The 20,746-nt window shown below is 45.3% G+C and overlaps 1 protein-coding gene across 2 annotated transcripts in view; it reads right to left on the reverse strand.

Annotated features, from left to right (window-relative positions):
- Uvrag (UV radiation resistance associated) overlaps positions 1–20,746 on the reverse strand; it is a 208,816-nt gene that overhangs the window by 71,250 nt on the left and 116,820 nt on the right. For both annotated transcript variants that reach the window (XM_050154442.1, XM_050154443.1), the window contains exons 10-12: positions 18,801–18,888; positions 17,748–17,808; positions 11,830–11,995 (exon numbers count right to left, since the gene is read on the reverse strand). In XM_050154442.1, coding sequence (XP_050010399.1) covers positions 11,830–11,995; positions 17,748–17,808; positions 18,801–18,888 — 315 coding nt within the window. The remainder of the gene's footprint in view (positions 1–11,829; positions 11,996–17,747; positions 17,809–18,800; positions 18,889–20,746) is intronic.

Consider the following 20,746-nt stretch of genomic DNA (forward strand, 5'->3'; position numbering starts at 1 on the left):
GTGGACCTACAGTGGCCCTACAGTAGACCTATTATGGCCCTACTGTGGACCTACAGTGGCCCTACAGTAGACCTATTATGGCCCTACTGTGGACCTACAGTGGCCCTACAGTAGACCTATTATGGCCCTACTGTGGACCTACAGTGGCCCTACTGTGGACCTACAGTGGCCCTACAGTAGACCTATTATGGCCCTACAGTGGCCCTACAGTGGCCCTACTGTGGACCTACACTCTGCATGGATGCTCTTGTGCTGCTGCTGACACTTCTTGGAGGCTGTGGTCTTTGGTTTCTCAGGAGTGAACAGGAGCTGATGGATAAAGCAAACGTTCGGAGAATGAGTCTCCCAAGTTGTCTCAGAGACTGAAGGAGGAGAGCATGGATTCTCTGTAAGAACACACATGGCTTTTATCCTTTAAAAGCCGGGAGGAGCTGGGTGTAGTGATACACAGCACTCAGGGGCTACATTGCATGACCTTATCTCAAAAAAGAAAAAGAGACAAGAAAAAATTGAAAACTACTATCACACCACAATTCAAACACAGCTGATCTCTGTTAGGTACAGATAGGAGCAACTGCATGTTTAAATAAAGTTATATTTATTATAAGCAATGTGCTCCAAAATCTATATGTATATATATATATTTTTTGACTAAATTTACTAACTACTAAGGCCTAGTTTTAGTAAATTATTAACTACACAAGCTTCCTTTGAAGGGAATTGGAACTCTTGCTTCAAGACTAAATTAAAAATGTGTTTTCTTTCATCTACACCTAAAAGAAAACACCTGAGCAACTTCCAAAAGTCACTCACCAGACAGGGATGCAGAGCCGGCAGCAGCTGTTCTGGGTAGTGTGCCTGCCCTTTGGTGCCCTCTAGCCTTCGCTGGACTTCTAACCACTGCCAGAGACACTGGCTCGCATGTCTAGGGACCACTCTCTCAAGCATGCTTTTGCTGACTCTTTCCAGTCTGGCTCTGTGCTGGCATCAGCCCCTTCTGCACCAAGAATGGAAGTCTGCAGACCCAAGCGCTGCTGTATGGCACGGCTCATCTGCTAACTGAGATGTCCACTTAGTGACTCAGGGGCAGGCAGCACAGACCGCCCTGGACAGTGGCTCTCATCACAGAGAGGCCATCTATGGAGAACAGCACCTTGCTCAGGACTGAACGTTCTTTGTTTGTTGTTGTTGTTTTCTAGACCCAGTTGCTGAGGAAAAAAATTAAAACCTCAGAACTTGAGAGAGCAGGTAAAGGACAGCAACTGTAGGCTCTCCAAGACTATGCCACAGAGCACCGACTGCAGACGCTGGCTTTCGTGTCCTCGCTGCCCCATTCAGTGCTAACCAAAAACCATCAAAGGTCTAAGAATGAGAGGAAGCATGAGCACATCTCAGATGATCCTGGCCAGAGCCCACAGCGCCTATTCGTCGTAAGATAATATGAAAGACTCAAAGGCCAGCCCACGGTATAACACCTCACTGCTGCTCTAGGGCCACCTGTGACAAACATGATGTCATGCATTGTAATAATGTAACATGATTTCACTTATACCACAGCCCACCAGTCACTAAAGACATTATCCCTCCGTCCACCTCCCCTCGGAGACTTTCTGAACCTCTATTATGATCTGAATATATTGCAGACCGAGAACCGAAGTTCAGGTCGGGGCCACATGTCGTTGTCATCTGGTTTTCCTTTCGGTCCCCCTGTCCCTTCATATTACTGAACTTTAATTTAGTTGGATGCAGAAAACTGAGATGACAAAAATGCTCAAGAAGACTTCCTCATCCAGATAATAACGTCAGCACTGCTAAGACACACTTCATTAAAAGCGACGCACACGATAGACTTCCCAGGGTCAGCAGTGAAACAGCCACGCCTTCCTTCTGGCTCACGCTGCACATTTCCCTCTCTGGAACGCCAGATCCTCACAAGGTGTTCATTTCCTGTCTCACCCAGCCACCACCTCTGCATTTTTATTGTGCTGATCTCTCCTGCCTGCATTTCCATGGGGATTTCTCATTTTAAACATTCTTTGCTCTCATTCCCAACACAACACGCTTGGCGGTGCGGCCGAGGCCTGGGATCACAGCAAGAGCAGAAGCGAACAGCTTGCTGTGGTCCTCAGGGACTCCATGAAATAACCGTCGTCCTGGTGATAGCATCTCGACTTAAGACTGTGGCCCACGGTGCGCAGGGTCAGGTTACCTAATAGCATTTGCAAAACTGAACATCCCTTTATTCTCTGAACTCAACTTTAAAAAAAAAAGAAGCTTACTTTTTGAATGTCAGTACAAGGATCTCAGTGTGAAATGGAAGTAGTTTAATACTTAGGAAAATGTAGTTCCTACACTGCAAATATTTCGGGCAAGAATAAAACAAGACAAGTGAGACCAGGCGCAGTGGTACAAAATGTGACCCCAGAATTTATAAGACAGGCTGGAGGACTGAAAGTCTGAGACGAGCCAGGACCTCCATACTTGCCAAAGGGGCTGCAAGGAAAAGACTCAGGACTTGGGGGCCCATGTGGTGAGCCCTTTCACACTCTGGGTCACAGAACAAAGTGCTAGACCTCAGAGTAAAACATCTCTCCACCTTCATGAGAATCAGGCCCATAGGCAATAACTATAAACTTGGCTCAGTATCATCTGAGTTTGGAGGCGTCACAATTTCTCTGTACTTAGAAATCCAGTTCCTAAAAGAAAGCAGACTCCATCAGGTAAAGAGGGAATTCCTGGGATTTGGGAGCTCCAAAAGGAATACACTTAAGTATAAAACAAAACAAAACAAACAAACAAATCAAGGAACCGTGAAGAACAGCACCCACATTTCCTGGGCTCTAACAATCCCACTAGGAAAACCCTAGCTTCCCATTTTAGAGATCCTCAGAGTCCTTTTGTAGATGTGCCAGGAAGTTTCAAAAGTACCTGCCAACAATACCACCCCATTTCTCCAACTAAAAACAAAGCAAAGAAAAAAAAGTAATGATGAAGGATACAATTTCTTTCAAAACGACTTCAAAAATTTGCATTTTAGTCTCAGGGAAGGAAGACATCCTGCAGCTGAACCTTCGTGACAGTCCTTCTGGCCAGGGAGGGAGCGTGGGTTTCCCTCCCCCACACTGTATGAAGGACTGTGAGCTCCGCTATCTTACACGCTACAGCGCGCAGAGGCAGGCAATCCGAAAGGGCAGCAGCGGAGGATCCGAGGCCTCCGGTACATTAACTGTACTCTGTACAATGAGTCATCCAATTCCTATTTTCCATCTCCCATGAAGGCCTGATTTCAGTTAATACCTTGGGGAAAGGTTCGTATCAAGCCGACAGATAGGCGGGAAGTAAGCTGTGTCTAACCTGCTTTCTCAGTGCCTGGGATAGAGTAACCATTAGCCAACAGGTTGATTCAATCAGCGAGCATAGTCAAATTTATTTCTGCATCTATGCGGTTCCAAAAACGACTTGAAGGATTTTCTAAAACATCGTAAAAATCACCCTGAATGTTTAATAGATCACAAAAAAACTAAACATCAACTCTAAAATGCACCATTAACTGAGGTAGTACTAAGTAGATACATAACCCAAGAGTCTACAAATTATAAGATGCAATTCACCTTTAGTGACATTAAAATGCCAAAGATGTACACATTTAGTCAACACAACACAATAGGTTCCAGAAAAGGCAAAGCAGTAGATAACAAAGTGCATTCACGAAAATGCAATGGCTGTGGCTCTCCTGGCAACACAATCGGCTGAAGTCTGGCGGCCACCAGAACTGTTGAGTTGACCACACAGCGGAACGTCCTCAAGAGGCTCACAGAGATGCTCTTTGCAGCACCCCATGTAAGACAGGACGGGAAGATGTGAAAAATAGGCAGGATAAACAACTACTTGGAAATATTCCAAAAATTAGGAAAAGAAATTTTTATTAACAGACCACTCAAAATAAATAAGGCACAAATGCACAAACAGTAAATCCCAGGAAGTAAGTATTCGCCAAAAAAGTACATGGCTTATCTAAAGAAAGAATACTAAACATTCCTCTAAGAGCCCTTCTTCGAGCTTCTAAAATGATTCTCCCATATAATTCACATTAAGTCAGATTATTATGTAGCAACTTGATAAAATCTGGAGGGACATCTACTGTCAATAATATAGATACAAGAGGGTAGAGGGAGCCGTGCTAGGTGAGATGAGGGACTTTATTGGCAGGCAAAGATGCCCACTGTTAAGTCGAGAAACTGGAAGTTGATGCCCAGGACCCTTATGGAAAGAACCGACTCTCAAATTGTTACCTGACCTTCATGTAAACATCATGGAACACGGGCACATGCACATGTGAGTGCGTGTTCACACACATGCATGTACACGATGCAATAAATAAATGTAAGCAGAAAAAAAGAGACTTTTAAGGTACTCTTTTTCAAGTACATATCTGGTCATGGTCATCTCTCTTGCTTAATATACAACAGAGATCCCTTCATTCCTTATAAGTGATGTTTTTCATCACTAAATTCGATGATGTCAGAGAAAACAGTGGAGGGGATTACTTGAAGGGCCTGACTCTCTAAAAAGAAAAAAAATCACTAAAAAACTAAGCAAAAATGTCAAAACTCTGAAAAATAGTCTGGTTTCCACCAGCCAAATGAATACTGCCATCAGGCAGGAAGAGGGGAGTGGGAAGGAAGTAAAGCCTATTTTACCCTACAAAAACTGGCTTATCCCGCTGGAGAGATGATGGCTTAGGTTAAGAGCATTGCCTGCTCTTCCAAAGGTCCTGAGTTCAATTCCCAGCAACCACATGGTGGCTCACAACCATCTGTAAAGAGGTCTGGCGCCCTCTTCTGGCCTTCAGGCATACAGACAGAATATTGAATACATAATAAATAAATATTTAAAAAAATGGGGCTGGAGAGATGGCTCAGTGGTTAAGAGGATTGCCTGCTCTTCCAAAGGTCCTGAGTTCAATTCCCAGCAACCACATGGTGGCTCACAACCATCTGTAAAGAGGTCTGGTGCCCTCTTCTGGCCTGTAGGCATACACGCAAACAGAATATTGTATACATAATAAATAAATATTAAAAAAAAACTGGCTTATCCTGACTTGCCTAGGGGCTGCCTGTAGGACTCAGGACTCAGAACTCAGTGCTGAGAAGCAGCTAAGTCAGTCGAAAGGCAAACAACCTGTGCACAACCACTGGAGGAAAGCCCAGGGCAGCATCTCAGTGTGCCGAGGTCTAACGTACAGGCAACTGATGTAACTTGTGAGGACATGAAGTTCTCCTATATCCCAGGATAGCCAAGGATGACCCAGAACTGCTGACATTCTTACCTGTACCTTCTTGAGTGAGGGTCTTACAACAACAACAACAACGAATCCCAACTCTGCCTGGGCCAAACTAGCAAAGAAGCTCAGTGAGTAAGGGCGCCTGCTAACGGCCTGACCGGCTGAGATTGATCCCTGGGATATCAGCCCCCCTGCCCTGCTGTCATGGCAGAAGAAAAGAATTGACATAAAGATTGTCCTTTGTGGCGGAAGAGATGGCTACAAGGTTAAGAACCCCGGCTTCTGCTCTTCCAGAGGACTGGAGTTCAACCCCCATCACCCACAAGACAGCTCACAACTGGCTGTAACTCCAGTCCCAGTGGAGTCTGGCACCCTCTTCTGGCCCTCGCAGGTACTGAATATGCATGGTCCCCAGCCACCAATCCAGGCACACCCATACACATGAAAAAAAAATAAATACATAAAATCAAATAGCATTTCCTTAACTTATGAGTTAATGAAAAAAACCACAAGGGAAATCAGAAAACACGCTGAGACAACACAAAACACAGCATACAAAAATAAATGTAGAAATTAATAAGTGCCAACACTGTTATTAAAATATCAATATAATTTTACATTAAATAAACTAGAAAAAGAAGACAACAATAAAGCACCCAGTGTTATAGAATATTATTTTAAGATGTGTCCTATTTGCTTATGCAGTGGAATATTTGTTTAATTATGCAAAGATGTGTTGCATTCCTTTATGTTGTATTTGTTTAACTCTGTGAAGCTGTGTTACTTTGCCAGTCTAAACACCTGGTTGGTCTAATAAAAAGATGAACAGTCAATAGCAAGGCAGGAGAAAGGATAGGCAGGGCTGTAAGATAGAGAGACAAATAGGAGGAAATCTGGGAGGACAAGATCTAGGAGCAGGAGAAGGAGGAGAGGAGTCCAGGGGCCACACAGTAGGGAGCAGAGAAAACTATATAAGATAGAGATAAAAGCAGAGAGGCAAAAATAGATGGGATAATTTAAGAAAAGCTGCCTAGAAACAAGACAAGCTAAGGCTGGGCGTTTTTAAGTAATAAAAAGTCTCCATGTATATGGAGGCTGGGTGGCGCCCCCCCCCCAAAAAAAAACAAAGAGTAAAAAAAACAAAACCAAAAACCAGCATAATGAAGAATATTATAACGAGCTCAGATTATAGAGTATACAAACCAACAGAATCAAATGAAGCAAAAAGATAGTTCTCTAAAAAGACGACAAAATTGACAAACCTTTAAACTATGATAAATCAGATATAAAACTGGAGGCAACAACACAGACCTCACAGAAGTAAAATGATGACAAAAACAGTATAAGCAGCCAACTGCACCAAGACATCAGGCGGAGAGCCGGGATGATGTGGGTACAGTCTAGACACACAGCCAACTGCACCAAGACATCAGACGGACAGCCAGGATGATGTAGGTACAGCCCAGACACACAGCCGACTGCACCAAGACATCAGGTGGACAGCCGGGATGATGAAGGTACAGCCCAGACACACAGCCGACTGCACCAAGACATCAGGTGGACAGCCGGGATGATGTAGGTACAGCCTAGACACACAGCCAACTGCACCAAGACATCAGGCGGAGAGCCGGGATGATGAAGGTACAGCCTAGACACACAGCCGACTGCACCAAGACATCAGGCGGAGAGCCGGGATGATGAAGGTACAGCCTAGAAACACAGCTGAGTGACAGAGTAACTGCAGAGAGCTGGAACAGGTGCACAATAAGAAGAAACTTCTCCGTGACTTAGAAACCTCTTTTAAATAAAAGCTCAAGACCAGACAGCTTCACTGGTGAATTCAAACAAATATTTAAGACAGGATTAACAGAAACCTTCAAACTTTCCAGAAGTTTGAGAGGGGATCAATTCCTTCCTCATTTTAGGTCAGGTTACTCTGATTTGAAAGCCAGATGCACATTGACAAACAGAGAAGGAGAGGCTCACAAGTACAGGTGTAAAAACTGTGCACAGAGTTCAGCGAGCTGAATCTAAGCGATGTTCAAAGGGATTCTCGCGGGAACGCAGCCGGTGCCATGCAGCCCGAGTGCTGCCCAGTGCACTGAGAGCAGAAGCCATGCAGCCCCTTGGCCACCCCATTTCATAGGCTGTCCCTTCACGGCAGAGACAACTTCCTGGGCATGACTGGGGACACTCCTGAAGAAGCACGGGGCTCCTAGGCTGGAGACACAGATGCCTTTCCCGCTGTCTCCCGCTGCTCTGCTGAAGCTCTCGCAGGAACAATTAGGTAAGAAGAACGAGACAAAACAAAAAGCATCCAAGTTGGAAGGAATTCAGACTTATTCTGTTCACAGACATGGACCTATATATAGAGAACTCAAACAATCTGCGAGAGAAACGAGGAAAACAATATAATATACCGAAATATATTTAGCCAAGGGCATGCAAGACTTGTGTATTGAAAAGTATAAAACACTGCCAAGAGGAACTGAAAAGGCCCTGGGTAAAGGCAAGCTCTTACTATTATTAATTGCCAATAAGATGTCAATACTTATCAATAACATGGCCATCCTGCTCTGACCCATGGGTTCTATACAATCCCTTTCCAAATCAAAGCGGCTTCTTTCTTTGGAGTTGGCAAGCCGGATTTTCCGATTCCTGGGGAATTGCAAAGGGCTTCAAATAGCCAAAACAGTATTGCAAAGGAACACATTTGGAGTTCTTTCCCCTCAGAACTGCAAACATTATTATGGTCCCGGCATAAACACAGATGTGTAGACAACTGGAATAGAAATAAGGGTCTAGAAATAACCCATGGCCAGCTGATTGTTTTTGCAATAAGGATGCCAAGGCCATTCAAGGGAGAAAGAACAGCTTTTCAACACACTATAAATAAAAAAAAAATACTCCAGAATGGAAGAAACAGTTACCTATCAGAATTAAAATTACAATACTAGTATAGAAAAAGAGAGGATAAATCTTTATGACCTTGGACCAAATGATGGGTTTCAGATTTGACATGAAAAGCTGAAACAACAGAAAAACTGAACTTTATCAGGGGTAAAAGCCTTCTGTGCACCAAGGGAACTAAGAGGGCTGAGAAGCAATGGTTTTAATTGCTTCCTCTTTGCTCATTGATGGAAATTCCCACCCTAGCACCATAGCGATGGTTAAATAAGCAATATCTCATCCCGGACCGATGGGCCTAAGAACAGGTTATCAGACACGTGTGCTCACACCACCAAGGAAGAGGACACTGCACACCATAGCTAGGGGGTTGCATTCAGGAAAAAAAGTGAACAGTCAGAACGTTGAGGTGTGACTATGCCAGAAATGTAACCCCAATTCAACAGTGTTGGGAGGTGGAGCCTCTTAAAGGGTGGTAGGGTCATAAGGACTCTGTTGTTATGAGGCTATGGGCCTCGACAGAAGGAATCTGGTTTCTTTACATGGCTTCCATCCCTCCCCCTACACGTGAGCATGACTTGCTCCTGTCTGGAGGGTGCAGCAAGAGGGACAGGCTTAGCCTCAGGGACAGAGACCATGTCAGGACCGTGAGACTGAGCTTCCCGGCCTTCGGAGCCAGTGAGACCCCAGATCCTGAATTTCTTGTAATTCCCTGATCTGAGTGCCTACAGCTGCTCTGAGCACGAGACCTTCAGGAGTTCCCGATAGCAGGAGAGTGGTTTCTGGTGGGTTTGGCTGGGGCGTGGCTATCTCTATATAATCTGCCCCTGAACACAAGAAAGGGAGCATTCTTGGGGAATTCAAGGATGACCTGTGTCGCTGCCTCTCCGTCTGTGTATTTTAACCTCCAGCCCCCTTGCCCGAATCTCGCAAACTGGGTGCCAGTGCACAGAGCGCAGACACGGGAGTGCGGCAACGAGACGCAAATATCTTGTTTATAAATCTCCCAGCACGTGTGCACGCCTGCACACAAGTGCACACGCACATGCTATAATAGCACAAACAGATTAGACATGGGTCTGTTTAGGCACACAAGCACACCGAAGACGGAGGTGAACTCTGGCTGCTAAGTAGGATATACACAAAGCTTTGCGACTTAACAACAAAAACAACAACCTAATGAGAAAATGGGCAACAGATAAGGAGATAAACACATGGTCACTGAGCGTAAGAAAAGACAATGAAAACCACGAGGGTGCTCTTCCCGTCTGGAAACACAGAATGGGGCGGTTGCCACGGACAGCCCTTTGGCGTTCCTCTCAGAGATAAACAGGCTTACCGCATGACCCAGCCACTCCTTGGAGGTGAAGAAATGAAAATGCGCACTCAGCTCTGAGCGGATATCCACGGCCACACTATCCACAGAGCCACGGGCAGAAATAACCCAGATGTCCATCAAGAGGCGAATGAGGAAACAAGATGTTCTATACACACTTGACAGAAAATTATTGGATCATAAAATGGATGAAGTACGACTGAGCTTCAGCATGGACACATATTGAAGACATTATGCTAACTGAAAGAAGCCAGGAAGAAAAAGGTTACATGCTGTATGGTCCACTTCTATAAAATATCCAGAACAGGAGAATCCACAGCGACATGAACAGACTGGAGGCTGCCAGGGACTGAGGACGGCCAGGGGTTAGGAGAAACTGTTTAATGGGCACAGGATTTTATTTGGGGTTTCAGAAGTATAGAGGTGCTAGGTGTGTTATGGTGAAAATGTACTAAAATTACACTGAACACTTAAAATTTTAGATTTTTGTGTTACGTGAATTGCAAATTGATTTTTAAAAAATATCTAAGAAAGGAAAACAACGCCCCGCTCCCTTTGTCAAATGTATACATGACAGCTCTCACTCGGTTCTCATGCTTTATAAATGCAAAGCATACTTGGGCTCAAGTCAATCACAACACTGGAAAAGGCACTGGTCTAACTTAGTCAAGCGCTCCTTAGCTGAGAGCCATTGTTCTTCCAGACATACAATCATCCCTTACTATCTGAGGGAGACTGCTGCCCACCCCTTCATGGTTGCCAGAACCCGTGAGTCTCAAGTCCCTTATGTAAACGGCATGGTATGTGCATACAGCCTACGCATACTCTCTGTATGATTTAAAGTATTTCTAAGTTGCTTCTAAGCCCTACTATATGACGACAACCGCGTGCCCCCATAACTCCACTGCTGCACAAAAGAACAGAATGGGTACTCAACACCTGCAAACAAACAGTCAGAGCAACACTGTTGGCGTCTAACAGCCGTTATGCTGGGGCTGGAGAGACAGCTTAGCAGTTGGGGGCACACGCTGCTCTAGCCCATGGGTGGGGAACTCACATGTACGGATGGAACACACAGAGGCCGATGGCTGGCCGCACTGCTAAGCTCTCCCATCGGTGCCCTCTTGACACAGCCCGCTTTACCTCCAAAGGCAGTGATGTTAAACTGCTTCCAAGAACCCTAGTATACTTAGCAAGGTCTAATTTTTCGTGCCCTGGACACTAGATCTTCCCAATCTAGGACAGTGGGTCTCAATCCCATTCCACATCAGAATCACCACTGAAGCTTTAAACACCACTCACCTGTGAGTGTGCTTCCAATAGAGTCAGGCTCTCCGGGGCGGGGGCGGGAATCCAGGGGTCAAAAGCTCAGTTTTCAAGACTCTCAAATGACTTTAATGTGCAGTCAGAATAGAGAATAGCTCAGCTAGAATATTCCGTATCCCCATTCCCCGCCTGGCCACTGGTGCCTTAACTTCCTTCTGTTCCCCCTCTTCCCTGGCACGGGGGCTGCTGGGATTACAGTTCACAGAGCAGATTTGCTCTGGTGTTTTCTAAATGCCAATTATTTATGTTGGAAAGTAGTATCTTTCTAGAAATTAAGCCATTTGACTGGAATTTCTAATGTATTAAAGTTGCCTGCAGCATCCCCTTACTCTCCAATGCCAGTGTACACATTTGTGCTGGTCCTCCTTTGTCCATTCCCCAAACTGTGATTCCATCTCCTCTCTTCTTTCTAAATCCATCCTTCCAGGGCCCTGGGCACTGTTCCGCTGTTCGAAGACCAGGCCTTCTGCCTGCTCTGCATTGCCCCCTTCTCCCCGCCGCACAGCACAGCTGATGTCCACCTTCCGTGTTGTTTCCTGGGCTTTTGCTAACTGGTCTTCGGCTGTTCACTTGAGACTTAGATAATTTACTTTCAAATACCTTTTCTGGTGCAGGAACTTAGGATATAAATTTCCTTGAGCCCAGATATAGCTCTAGTCCACCAACTTTGAAAAGCAATATTCTCATTATCGTTATGATTCTGTTTTAAATTTTATGCCTTCCTTGTGGTTTCTTCTCTTACCTGCAGGTTATTGAAAACTTGTTTGCAATGCTCAGGGTCAAACCACAACACAACACAACACACATGAGCCAGGCACTTTCCCGCTAAGTCACACTGCCTGCCACAGCTGGCGCCATGTTGCGAGGTCACATAGAAACTGTCCTCAGTGAGAGGACACTTCTCACCCACAGTCCTCACCATTTCAACCACGTTTCCGATCGGCTCATGCCCAAAACAAACAAGAAAGACACTTACTCTCGCTCCTTTTCCGTCAGCTTGTCATTGATATTATCTTTGATGGTTGATCTGGACCCCTTATGAATGATGGGATATCTGAGGGGTACTTGTAGGAAAAAGGAAATCATGGAGACCAAATGTGCTGTGTAACCAAGGGCAACGGCAATGCTTCCATCATCTTTTGCTGTAAATTAAAAAAAAAACAGAGGCGATTAAAACAACCATTTACCTTACAAATGTAGCTCTGAGGAGGTCTTATGCAAACACGTGAGAAATAAAACATTAGTCACTTATCTAAAGTATTGAATTTATGCAAATCTAAACACATTACCAAGGCTTGAAATTTTGCCTACTAATTACTCTTAAAGCTATCTCCCAGTGGTTAGCGTGTTGAGGTCAACATGTAATACACATCTTACGCAAGAGTTCTCAGTATGCCTGAATAGCCATTACTTTCTTTTGTCCACTTTAAAGTGGGGAACTAATACTCGAGTCTATCACATAATGTAACACCATCAGCTCAACAGGGACAAAGACAGGGTCCAAGTGGACAGCTTAGTCAAAACCACACTGGTAAAAGCCGCAAGCCATAGAGGGAGAGGGAAGACTGCTTCTATGCCTCAAAAGATGCTGCTCTCCAAATATCCCAAGTTTGAAGTTGTGGCTGAGCCTGGGCTGTCTTCCTGGCGGCTGAACTCTGCCTCCTGCTTTCTAGAAAGAGACGGAAACATTCCGAGGAGCAGAAGGATTGGCCTTGAGAAGAACTCCTTTGGAGGGGAGACTTACAAGACTTACAGGGGCTCACACTCCGCGACACGGACACTACCCGCTACGGATCTAACACTCCCTTCCTATATGACAAGGTAGGAAAGGGGTCAAAAACTTTCAGAAAGCAACAAAAAGCCTTTTAATGAGCCTCCCAAAGAAGTCAAATGTAAACCGCTAATGGTCAGTACCTCAGCATCTAATGCTTCTCATATTACCAAAGGGTAATGGTAAGATTAGTTACATTTGCATATTTCTGATTACAAACACATCTTTCTTAAGCGAGCAAAGACCCGACTGCGCATCACCTCCCTGCAGTGGGCAAACCAAAAGGCATCTTGAAGAGAACTGCAAGACAGAAATGAAAACAAATCCAAAGGAATAGCAGACGGTAGAGTCAGGTAACACTGACCTTCCGCTCAGTCCGTCCACGCTCGGCACGGCGGCCACGATACTCCCCGCTCTCCCTATTAAACACCCTATGAAGTTTCCCTTTCCAGGCCATCACACACCTCCAGCCTCACGGTTAAATACTGTGGTGTTAGATTTCCAATATTGAAGCTTTACACTAAAAGGCATTTTAAAAGGACCGCGGGCGGAACCTTACAGGGCCCAGGAGGATCTCAATGCCCTCCAAAGGAAACCCCCGCCTGGTAGGGAAGCCACCGCAGAGCCCCCAGTGGGAACATGCGAGATCATGTGGTTAATTGCGGCAATCGCAGGTCATGCGACCTCAGATGTCACATTCTGTTGCCAGTCATTTCAGCTGAAAACTGAAAGGTTTAAGGTTCTCAGCATTCTGAGATCTGACAAAGCCAAACCTCGGCCCCTCTGAGGTCTGCTTTCCCAGAAGGAGGTCCGCCACACCTAACAGAGGGGAGTATAGGTTTCCTAGGCGGCTCTGGGCAGTAGACAGGGTCATGAATGATAGCTCTGCTGGTGCAGAGTCAGAGGGAGAGGGGCAGGTTCTGGAGCAATGGGAGGAACTGTAAGACTTAGGTATGTGAGCTGATACTAACGCAACAGGGCTCGACGAGCTTGAGAGCAACTGAAAAACCCACAGTTCCCACATAATAGGTATTTCTGAGTTGTTTTTAAAATGTAGGTCCCCACCGAAAGCTGGAGCTTTGGTGTAATTTTTATGATTAAAAAATGCACAAATATATACTAGTTACACAAACATGAATCAATTCAGTGTTCCTTTGAGCCATATGCTGGACAAACTGTTCGTGTTTCAATGCATCTGCACAGTGAGATCTCAAAGCTCTTCCCATCCTGCCTTCCCAAGCCCCGAGGTGTCTGTTAGGGAACCAAGCACCCACTGATCCAGGCAGGACCAAACAGTTAAGACTCTAATCACTGCCACGGCGTCTATGGAATCATTCCATGTTCTCAATGAGACGCTGTTTGACATACAGACTCCCCTCCCCAGGAAATCATGCCTGCATGAGGGACACAGACACAGAGGACATCTGGGTCCCATTACCACAAAAGGTTCTCATGTTATAGATTACTTAAGAACACGCAGGCACAAACATTGGGGTTTTTTGTTTTCTGCTCCCCACGTGTCTCAGTCAATGGAACTCAGATGAACGTTCTTTCTGGACACCATCCTCCCACTGTGCTCAGCGCTCTCTGGCATGCTCTAACCACCACTTTCCCATTCAGGGAAGCATAAATAGTGGGCCCCTTGGTGGAGTTTCGCAAACATGGCTGACCCATGCAGTGTTAATCCCTGTCTAGCAGAGGCTCTAACATCATGAGAAAATCAGCGGGAAGCCCCTTCCCTAGAACCTCTCCAGAATGCACACTGGGTCTTTAAAGGCTTGGGAGGTCATTATTCAAAGACCAGGAAGAAAATGACATCAGGACAGGAATAGAGCCCCTTAGGTTCCGGCAGATCAGATCGGTGCTGTCTTCAGCTTTGCCAGCAGCTGAGTCCTTAGACGGAAATTTTAAAAATTTTTTAACACCACAATTCATCCTCTCTCTCTCTTAAATTTATTTATTATGTATATAGTGTTCTGGGCACCAGATCTAATTATAGATGGGTGTGAGCCATCATGTGGTTGCTGGGAATTGAACTCAGGACCTTCAGAACAGCAGTCAGTTCTTTTAACCTCTGAGCCATCTCTCCAGCCCTCTCTCTCTCTCTCTCTCTCTCTCTCTCTCTCTCTCTCTCTCAAACAAACAATATGCCCAAGACAATTCTCTGTCCCCAGAGGAGTCTCATGGAACTAAAGCAGCAATATCAAACACCACCGCACTTCTCTGAAATTTTTGAAACAAAGTCTCATGTAGTGGAAGCTGGCTTTGAACTCCTGCTCTTCCTGCCTCCAAGTGTTGGGATTACAGGTACTTGATCAAAATCTGTTGGCGTTACTGCATTTCCAACACCCGACCTAAATCACCCTCTTACCCTCTTTTCAACAGGGACAATGAGTTGTTTCTGAAGACAGCTCACGCATTCTCTGGTTCTCTAAAGTGGTTACCTGATCCCCCACTTTGAGTCTCTAACATAGACTATGCGTTCAATAACCACTTCTTGCCTAACCTGATTACATATCTGATGCCCATAACAGGCCTGCAATCTCCTGTAGGCCAGATCAATGATTTAATCCCCTCCACATTCCTTTGACACCTGCAATAGTAGACAACGAGGGGGCATCTATGTCGTTATACCACAGAAGTGTCCTGTAGAATGCAAACATATTATTACCGTACGTCCCTCGGGGGACACGGGGTGGACTGGAGAGGACCTTGGGCTAAAATTAAATGTTTGTTTCATCTTATCTCCTTTTTCACTCTCAGTGACTTCACTAGGGGCTACTGCGCACTTCTAAAGGACTGGAGAGTGTACTTCACTCTCAGTGACTTCACTAGGGGCTACTGCGCACTTTTAAAGGACTGGAGAGTGTACTTGGCTTTGCTGAGCATTCTAAGTGTAGATAGCTGTGGAAGCCATGAGGAACACGGCACTTCAAAGAAAATCAAAAGAGAACCGAGTCCCTTGCTGAGCTCCCATCAGGGAATTCCCTACTCAGCCCCGTGCAGGCCACAGTCCCTCAGAAGCCCTTACTGGGAATGAAACAAACTGCCCCCAGCACCCTCAAGGCCCTGCGGGCCTCTCCCCCTCTCTAAGCCTCTTCCCCTGGCACCAATAAAGACCTGATCTTCGCTCTCCTTCCTTCCTCTCCCATTTGCAAGAATTTCCAATTATCGTTTACTGAGGACTTCCTACATGCAAAGCGCTTCCGAGTATCATCTCGTTCAACTGTCCTGAGGAATGGTTTCCTAAAACAGCAGTCTTCTTTCCATACGCCAGTGCCGAGGTTTTCAATGCCAAGTCCCTTCCAGCATGACCTCTGGTCTTTGAACTTAAGCACTCTCCAGCTAGAGCCTAGTAAGTTTTTTCCTTTCATACTGTGTAATAAGTGTTGCTCCTTAGAGTGGTCTCCTTGCCTGTCTGACACACACTGTCTGGTTATTAATTACATCCTATTGACTGGCTGTTTCCTTCAGCAGGCTGTGGGTTCTATGGAAGAACAGAACATGCTTGCTGTCCTTACTAATTAACGTGTATTAATGTATTCATTCCAATAATTACACCCTCGGGACTCAGCACAGTGTCTGACATATAGGTACTCAGTAAATGTATTTTTGTTATTTTATTTATGCGTATGGGTGCCCTGCCTGCATGTATCTGCGCACTATGTTCATGCCTGATGCTGTGGGGCTGTTGGGTCACCGTGAACTGGGGTAAGGCAGATGGCTGTTAGCTGTCATGTTGGGAATGGAACCCGAATCTTCTGGAAGAGCAGCCAGTGCTGTTAGCTGCTAAGCCATCCCTCTAGCTCCCAGCAAATATCTTTTCAGTGAGTGTGGAAAACAATGCACCATGAGCTTTAGGACGTCACAACTTTGCCCAGGACGAACACCAATGCACTGTGTAGGAGAGGGTCAGTGTACCTGAGGAGGGGGGTGACCTACCCGGATGCTCAAGGGTCCGTGTGCCTAGGGGACCTACCTGGCAATGTTGCTAACACCATCCTCAGGCTTCCTTTGCTTTCACAAGCATTAAAGATAAACTAAGAGGGAGAGTTTTTATAAACCTGGGTGTGCCCCAGTTCTCACAGCACTTACACAAGACTGACTGACTGGACACTAACTCCAACATGACATGGCTTACAGAAGGGAGCCAGAACTGGGACGGAGACTTCCCACCTCCTGGGTATCACCATCCTGACATCAGGTCCTAGCTATCCATGTGTTCTGTGGGTGGACGGGAAACTCACTAAACTCCACTGGAGTCTATGACCACGACAGCAATGTTCTTTAAAGGGAGTGGAAAAACCCCTGATGAGCACTAACACCCTCTCCCTCAGTTCCGGGATGTCCGGCTGGCCTTGGGAGCACTCTGCAAAGCTTACTGGGAGAACTGCAAGCAGCGTGTAGGCTAGGGGGAAAGTATCAGTTTGCTAACAACGACAACTGTCTTGTGGGTTGGGGAGCTGGTTCAATGCTGTGAAAACATGCGTTTGCACACTCACACAGTGTGCATGTATGTATGTATTTATACACATATACATATGTGTGTCTGTATATGTATATATGTGTGCTATATTTTCTTTGGTGTATTTGTACAGAAACAAGAAAACAGAAAAGATTTTAAAACACAGGAACTATTTTGAATTTGAATTCTGTAATCCCGCTAATGTAAAAATGAGAAGTGAGAATTCAACAAATTAAAGCTATGTTAACAGAAATACCACAGAATACGATTTCAAATAGTTTTCAGAATGGAAACGGCATGATTACAAACAACAGAATGGTGCCTGCTCTGACTCTGCCCCTAGCTATACACAGACTCTTATAAAGGCCAACTACGACCAGGAAATTACTAGCCCGATATCTGAAGACCATTGAGGTTTTTGTAGTTGTTGTTGTTGTTTTTTTAAATTTCAAAACAAGACTCAATAATTATTTGTTCCAGGATTAGGCTAAATATTTTGTTACATTTCCTACCGGGAACCAGATTCTATGGACTTCTAACTGGGAAGGGACATAAACTCTAAATTCCCCCTTGGACAAAGTATCCATTATCAAAATAACTCTATTCCAACACACATCACATACACCAAATCTTCAGAAGTAAAAAAGAAATAAAATACCTTGGAAGTCCTCAGAATTAGGCAACTTGACACCACATACAAAATAATCCTTATGCTCATTCTGTGAATTTAATCAAAGAATGAAATTAATTCATTGTTCTAAAAAGCAAAGAAGCCACTAAGTCAAATCTAGAGTTCAGCAGGGCCGGTGTCACCGTCTGACATGCAGAGCAGCGTGGGAACCGCTTGGACTGAGCAGGACACACGGCAACTGTCACACCACTTTCCTGCATTTTGTTATGCTTGGCATGTTCATAGTAACAGCACATGTGCGTCCTCCAAAGAAAACGGCACGTGAAAGGAACCGTAAAATGTCTTCCTGCCAGGCATGGCGGAGCGTGTCTGTAATCCCAACGCTTGGGACAAAAAAGCAGGAAGACTCAAAGGTCATTCCTGGATGTATAGCATGCTTGAAGAAGCCTGAATTACATGATGGCCATTTTAAAAAATAAGAAAAAGAAACATTCTCACTAACTCATATCTACTGCATAAATAATAACAAGATTTCAAATTCTATTGTTTTTTTTCCTCTGAAACCTAGTCTATAAAATAGATTACCATTAACAACGACACTGTCAAATTTAGCAGACTTGGTTTTCTAAATAATAACCTTAATTAGTCTTATTTCACTATCATCTTTTATATTGACTTTTGAAAATCACAGTTACCTCCGCGATACCGTAACGAACACCACCAGTGCATATGGGCCACTTGGCAACCATGTTTCAGAGCGGAGCACACACATCAGAAGGCTTGTGTCGAAACGGTGGATAACTAGCTAAATGAAAAGGTGCTGAAGGATGACAAATCCTATCTGTCAATGTGATAAGCTGATATATAAAACAATCAAACTATGGAATCTGAGGCCAGCTGTGTGTGAGAGAGGGAGAGAGTCCAAAGGTCAGCTCTGGGAGGTGTTCCTCAAGATGGCCGTCTGTCAATAGGACCTGGGGATCGACAAGTGGGTAGACTGGCTGGCCGTTGAGTCTTAATGTTCTCCTAAACCATGAGAGAGCACATGGAACAATAGCTTGTCAGGAATTTGGAACTTACCAGATCAATGGGGTAAATGTAGGAGAGCTCAGAGAGTAGCTGCCTGCACCGGATCGTCAGCTGAGCGTTAGTCTTCAGAAAGAGTTCTCTAGTGGGGAAAAAGGAAAAGTATATTCGCTTATTTCTACCTAGTTAACACGGAGAGGATTAAATGGTCTGTTGTTGGCCAGAGGATTTCAGCAGTGGAGGCAAGAATGACAGACACCCCGAGTCCCGACCCATTTCCAACACTGCCAACTATGTTAACTTTCTGCGGTGGGCTACTGTGTGTGCCCAGCACTGTGTCAAGAGCTGTAAAGGACAACTGAACGCCCATGCCCTGAGCGCCCACCACTGCACACCAGGAGCACTGCAAATGTGTTTAATTATTCCACCGACCACAGTGGGCTATCACTACACTCACTCCTAATAAGGAAGCAAGATTCGGAGTAAACTTTTAATGACCAGTAACCTAGTGAAGCTGATTTGATTTCAGGATTTGATCTACATGGCATTTCCTTCAAAAAGAAAGGAAAGTTCCTTTCACGGCAGCACGTCATAGCTGTCTCAAGAAACACCCTGCTGGGATATAAGAAAAATAACAAAATAAACTAACAGCTGAGCAAAACCCCAAGGCATCAGACTTCGCAAATGTGGTCAACACAAAACATCCACGGACGATGTTTCCTGCCTGTCTTAAAACTCAGAAACAAAAGGCATTGAACAGAAACTGCAGGTGAGAGCAGAGGGGAGGCCGGGATGCTGCCAAGGGCCTCTGTATACTGGCTGGTGTGTGGACTTTGCTCCAATTTCTAGTCAAGAGCACCTAACTAGTCTGGAAGTTTCTGAATGATGATAATCTCATTAGGGTAATGAGTGAGATAGGGTAGACATCCCAAGTACACAGCTGGTCCACTACAAAGCCCAGGCAGTAGAGGGTTAGTTCTCAGCTGCACCCTCCCTCCTCCCATGAAGGTGCTGGATGGGCTGGAGAGCAATCCCTGCATCATTCCTGAAGGACACGGTCGGTGCGTTTCAGGTAGTGATGGACCTGGAGGACCGCAAGCCCAGCGAGAAGACGGAGCCTCCCCCACCTGGCTTCCTCCACCTGCCTGTTGACTTGTATCCTTGGCAACCCTTAAGATAAACTGGTAAACAGGGTTTCCCTGAGTCTGTGAGGCCCTGGAGTAAATTGCCAATAAACTGAACTGAAGGAGGAGTTTGTGGGAATCGCTATTTATAGCTGGCTGGTGGCAAACACGGGCCACCATCTGGAGTTTGTGAAGGTTATCACCTCACAAGTGTTAGTCTGGAGGAACTGTCAGGGGGTATCCAGGCAGCGCAAGAACTGAATTTAACCGTAAGACACACAATTCTGCCTGATGGGAAAACCTGGGGTCAAAAGTATCGTGAAGTCTCCTGTCTGAAGAGCCCTGAATACTTGATGGCTCTGCCAGCGAGCTGGACAGAGCGCTTCTCAGAGCCCAGCTTTCCTGTCTGTGCACTCGGGAATAGAACAGATATTCTCTCTTTTGTTGTAGGTCTAAAATTCTTGAATCCTACACTGCTAAAGTTCCTCAAAGGACACGACAGAACCTGCCACAGGAGTGAGAGAGGGGTTGGGAAAGCCCAGGGGTGACCCTGAGCTATGGGTGGGGGGCAGCTAGTGTGAGGGGAAAATAAAACCAACTACAGTGGTACAATGCCGGTTTGTCGAAGGGGATTTGAAAATTCAGCAAAGAATCACCACATTGGGAAGAGGAAAATACAGAACAAAAATGATATTTTAAGAGAAAAGCCCTAATAATAGCAGCATGGGGGGGAACGTAGTGGGGGAGGCTGGAAAGTTGGAGAGGCAGTGATTAGAGAAACATTCTAGGTATTGTTGAGGTAATCAAATGTAATACCAAGAAGCAGAAGTCTGAAGAAATCACTGAAGACAGCAAGCCAGCCAGCTGAAAGGGCAT

Source organism: Alexandromys fortis, unplaced genomic scaffold, assembly GCF_014885135.2.
Source record: "Alexandromys fortis isolate MF-2015 unplaced genomic scaffold, M_Fortis_MF-2015_v1.1 scaffold_77, whole genome shotgun sequence".
NCBI classification, from domain to species: domain Eukaryota; kingdom Metazoa; phylum Chordata; class Mammalia; order Rodentia; family Cricetidae; genus Alexandromys; species Alexandromys fortis.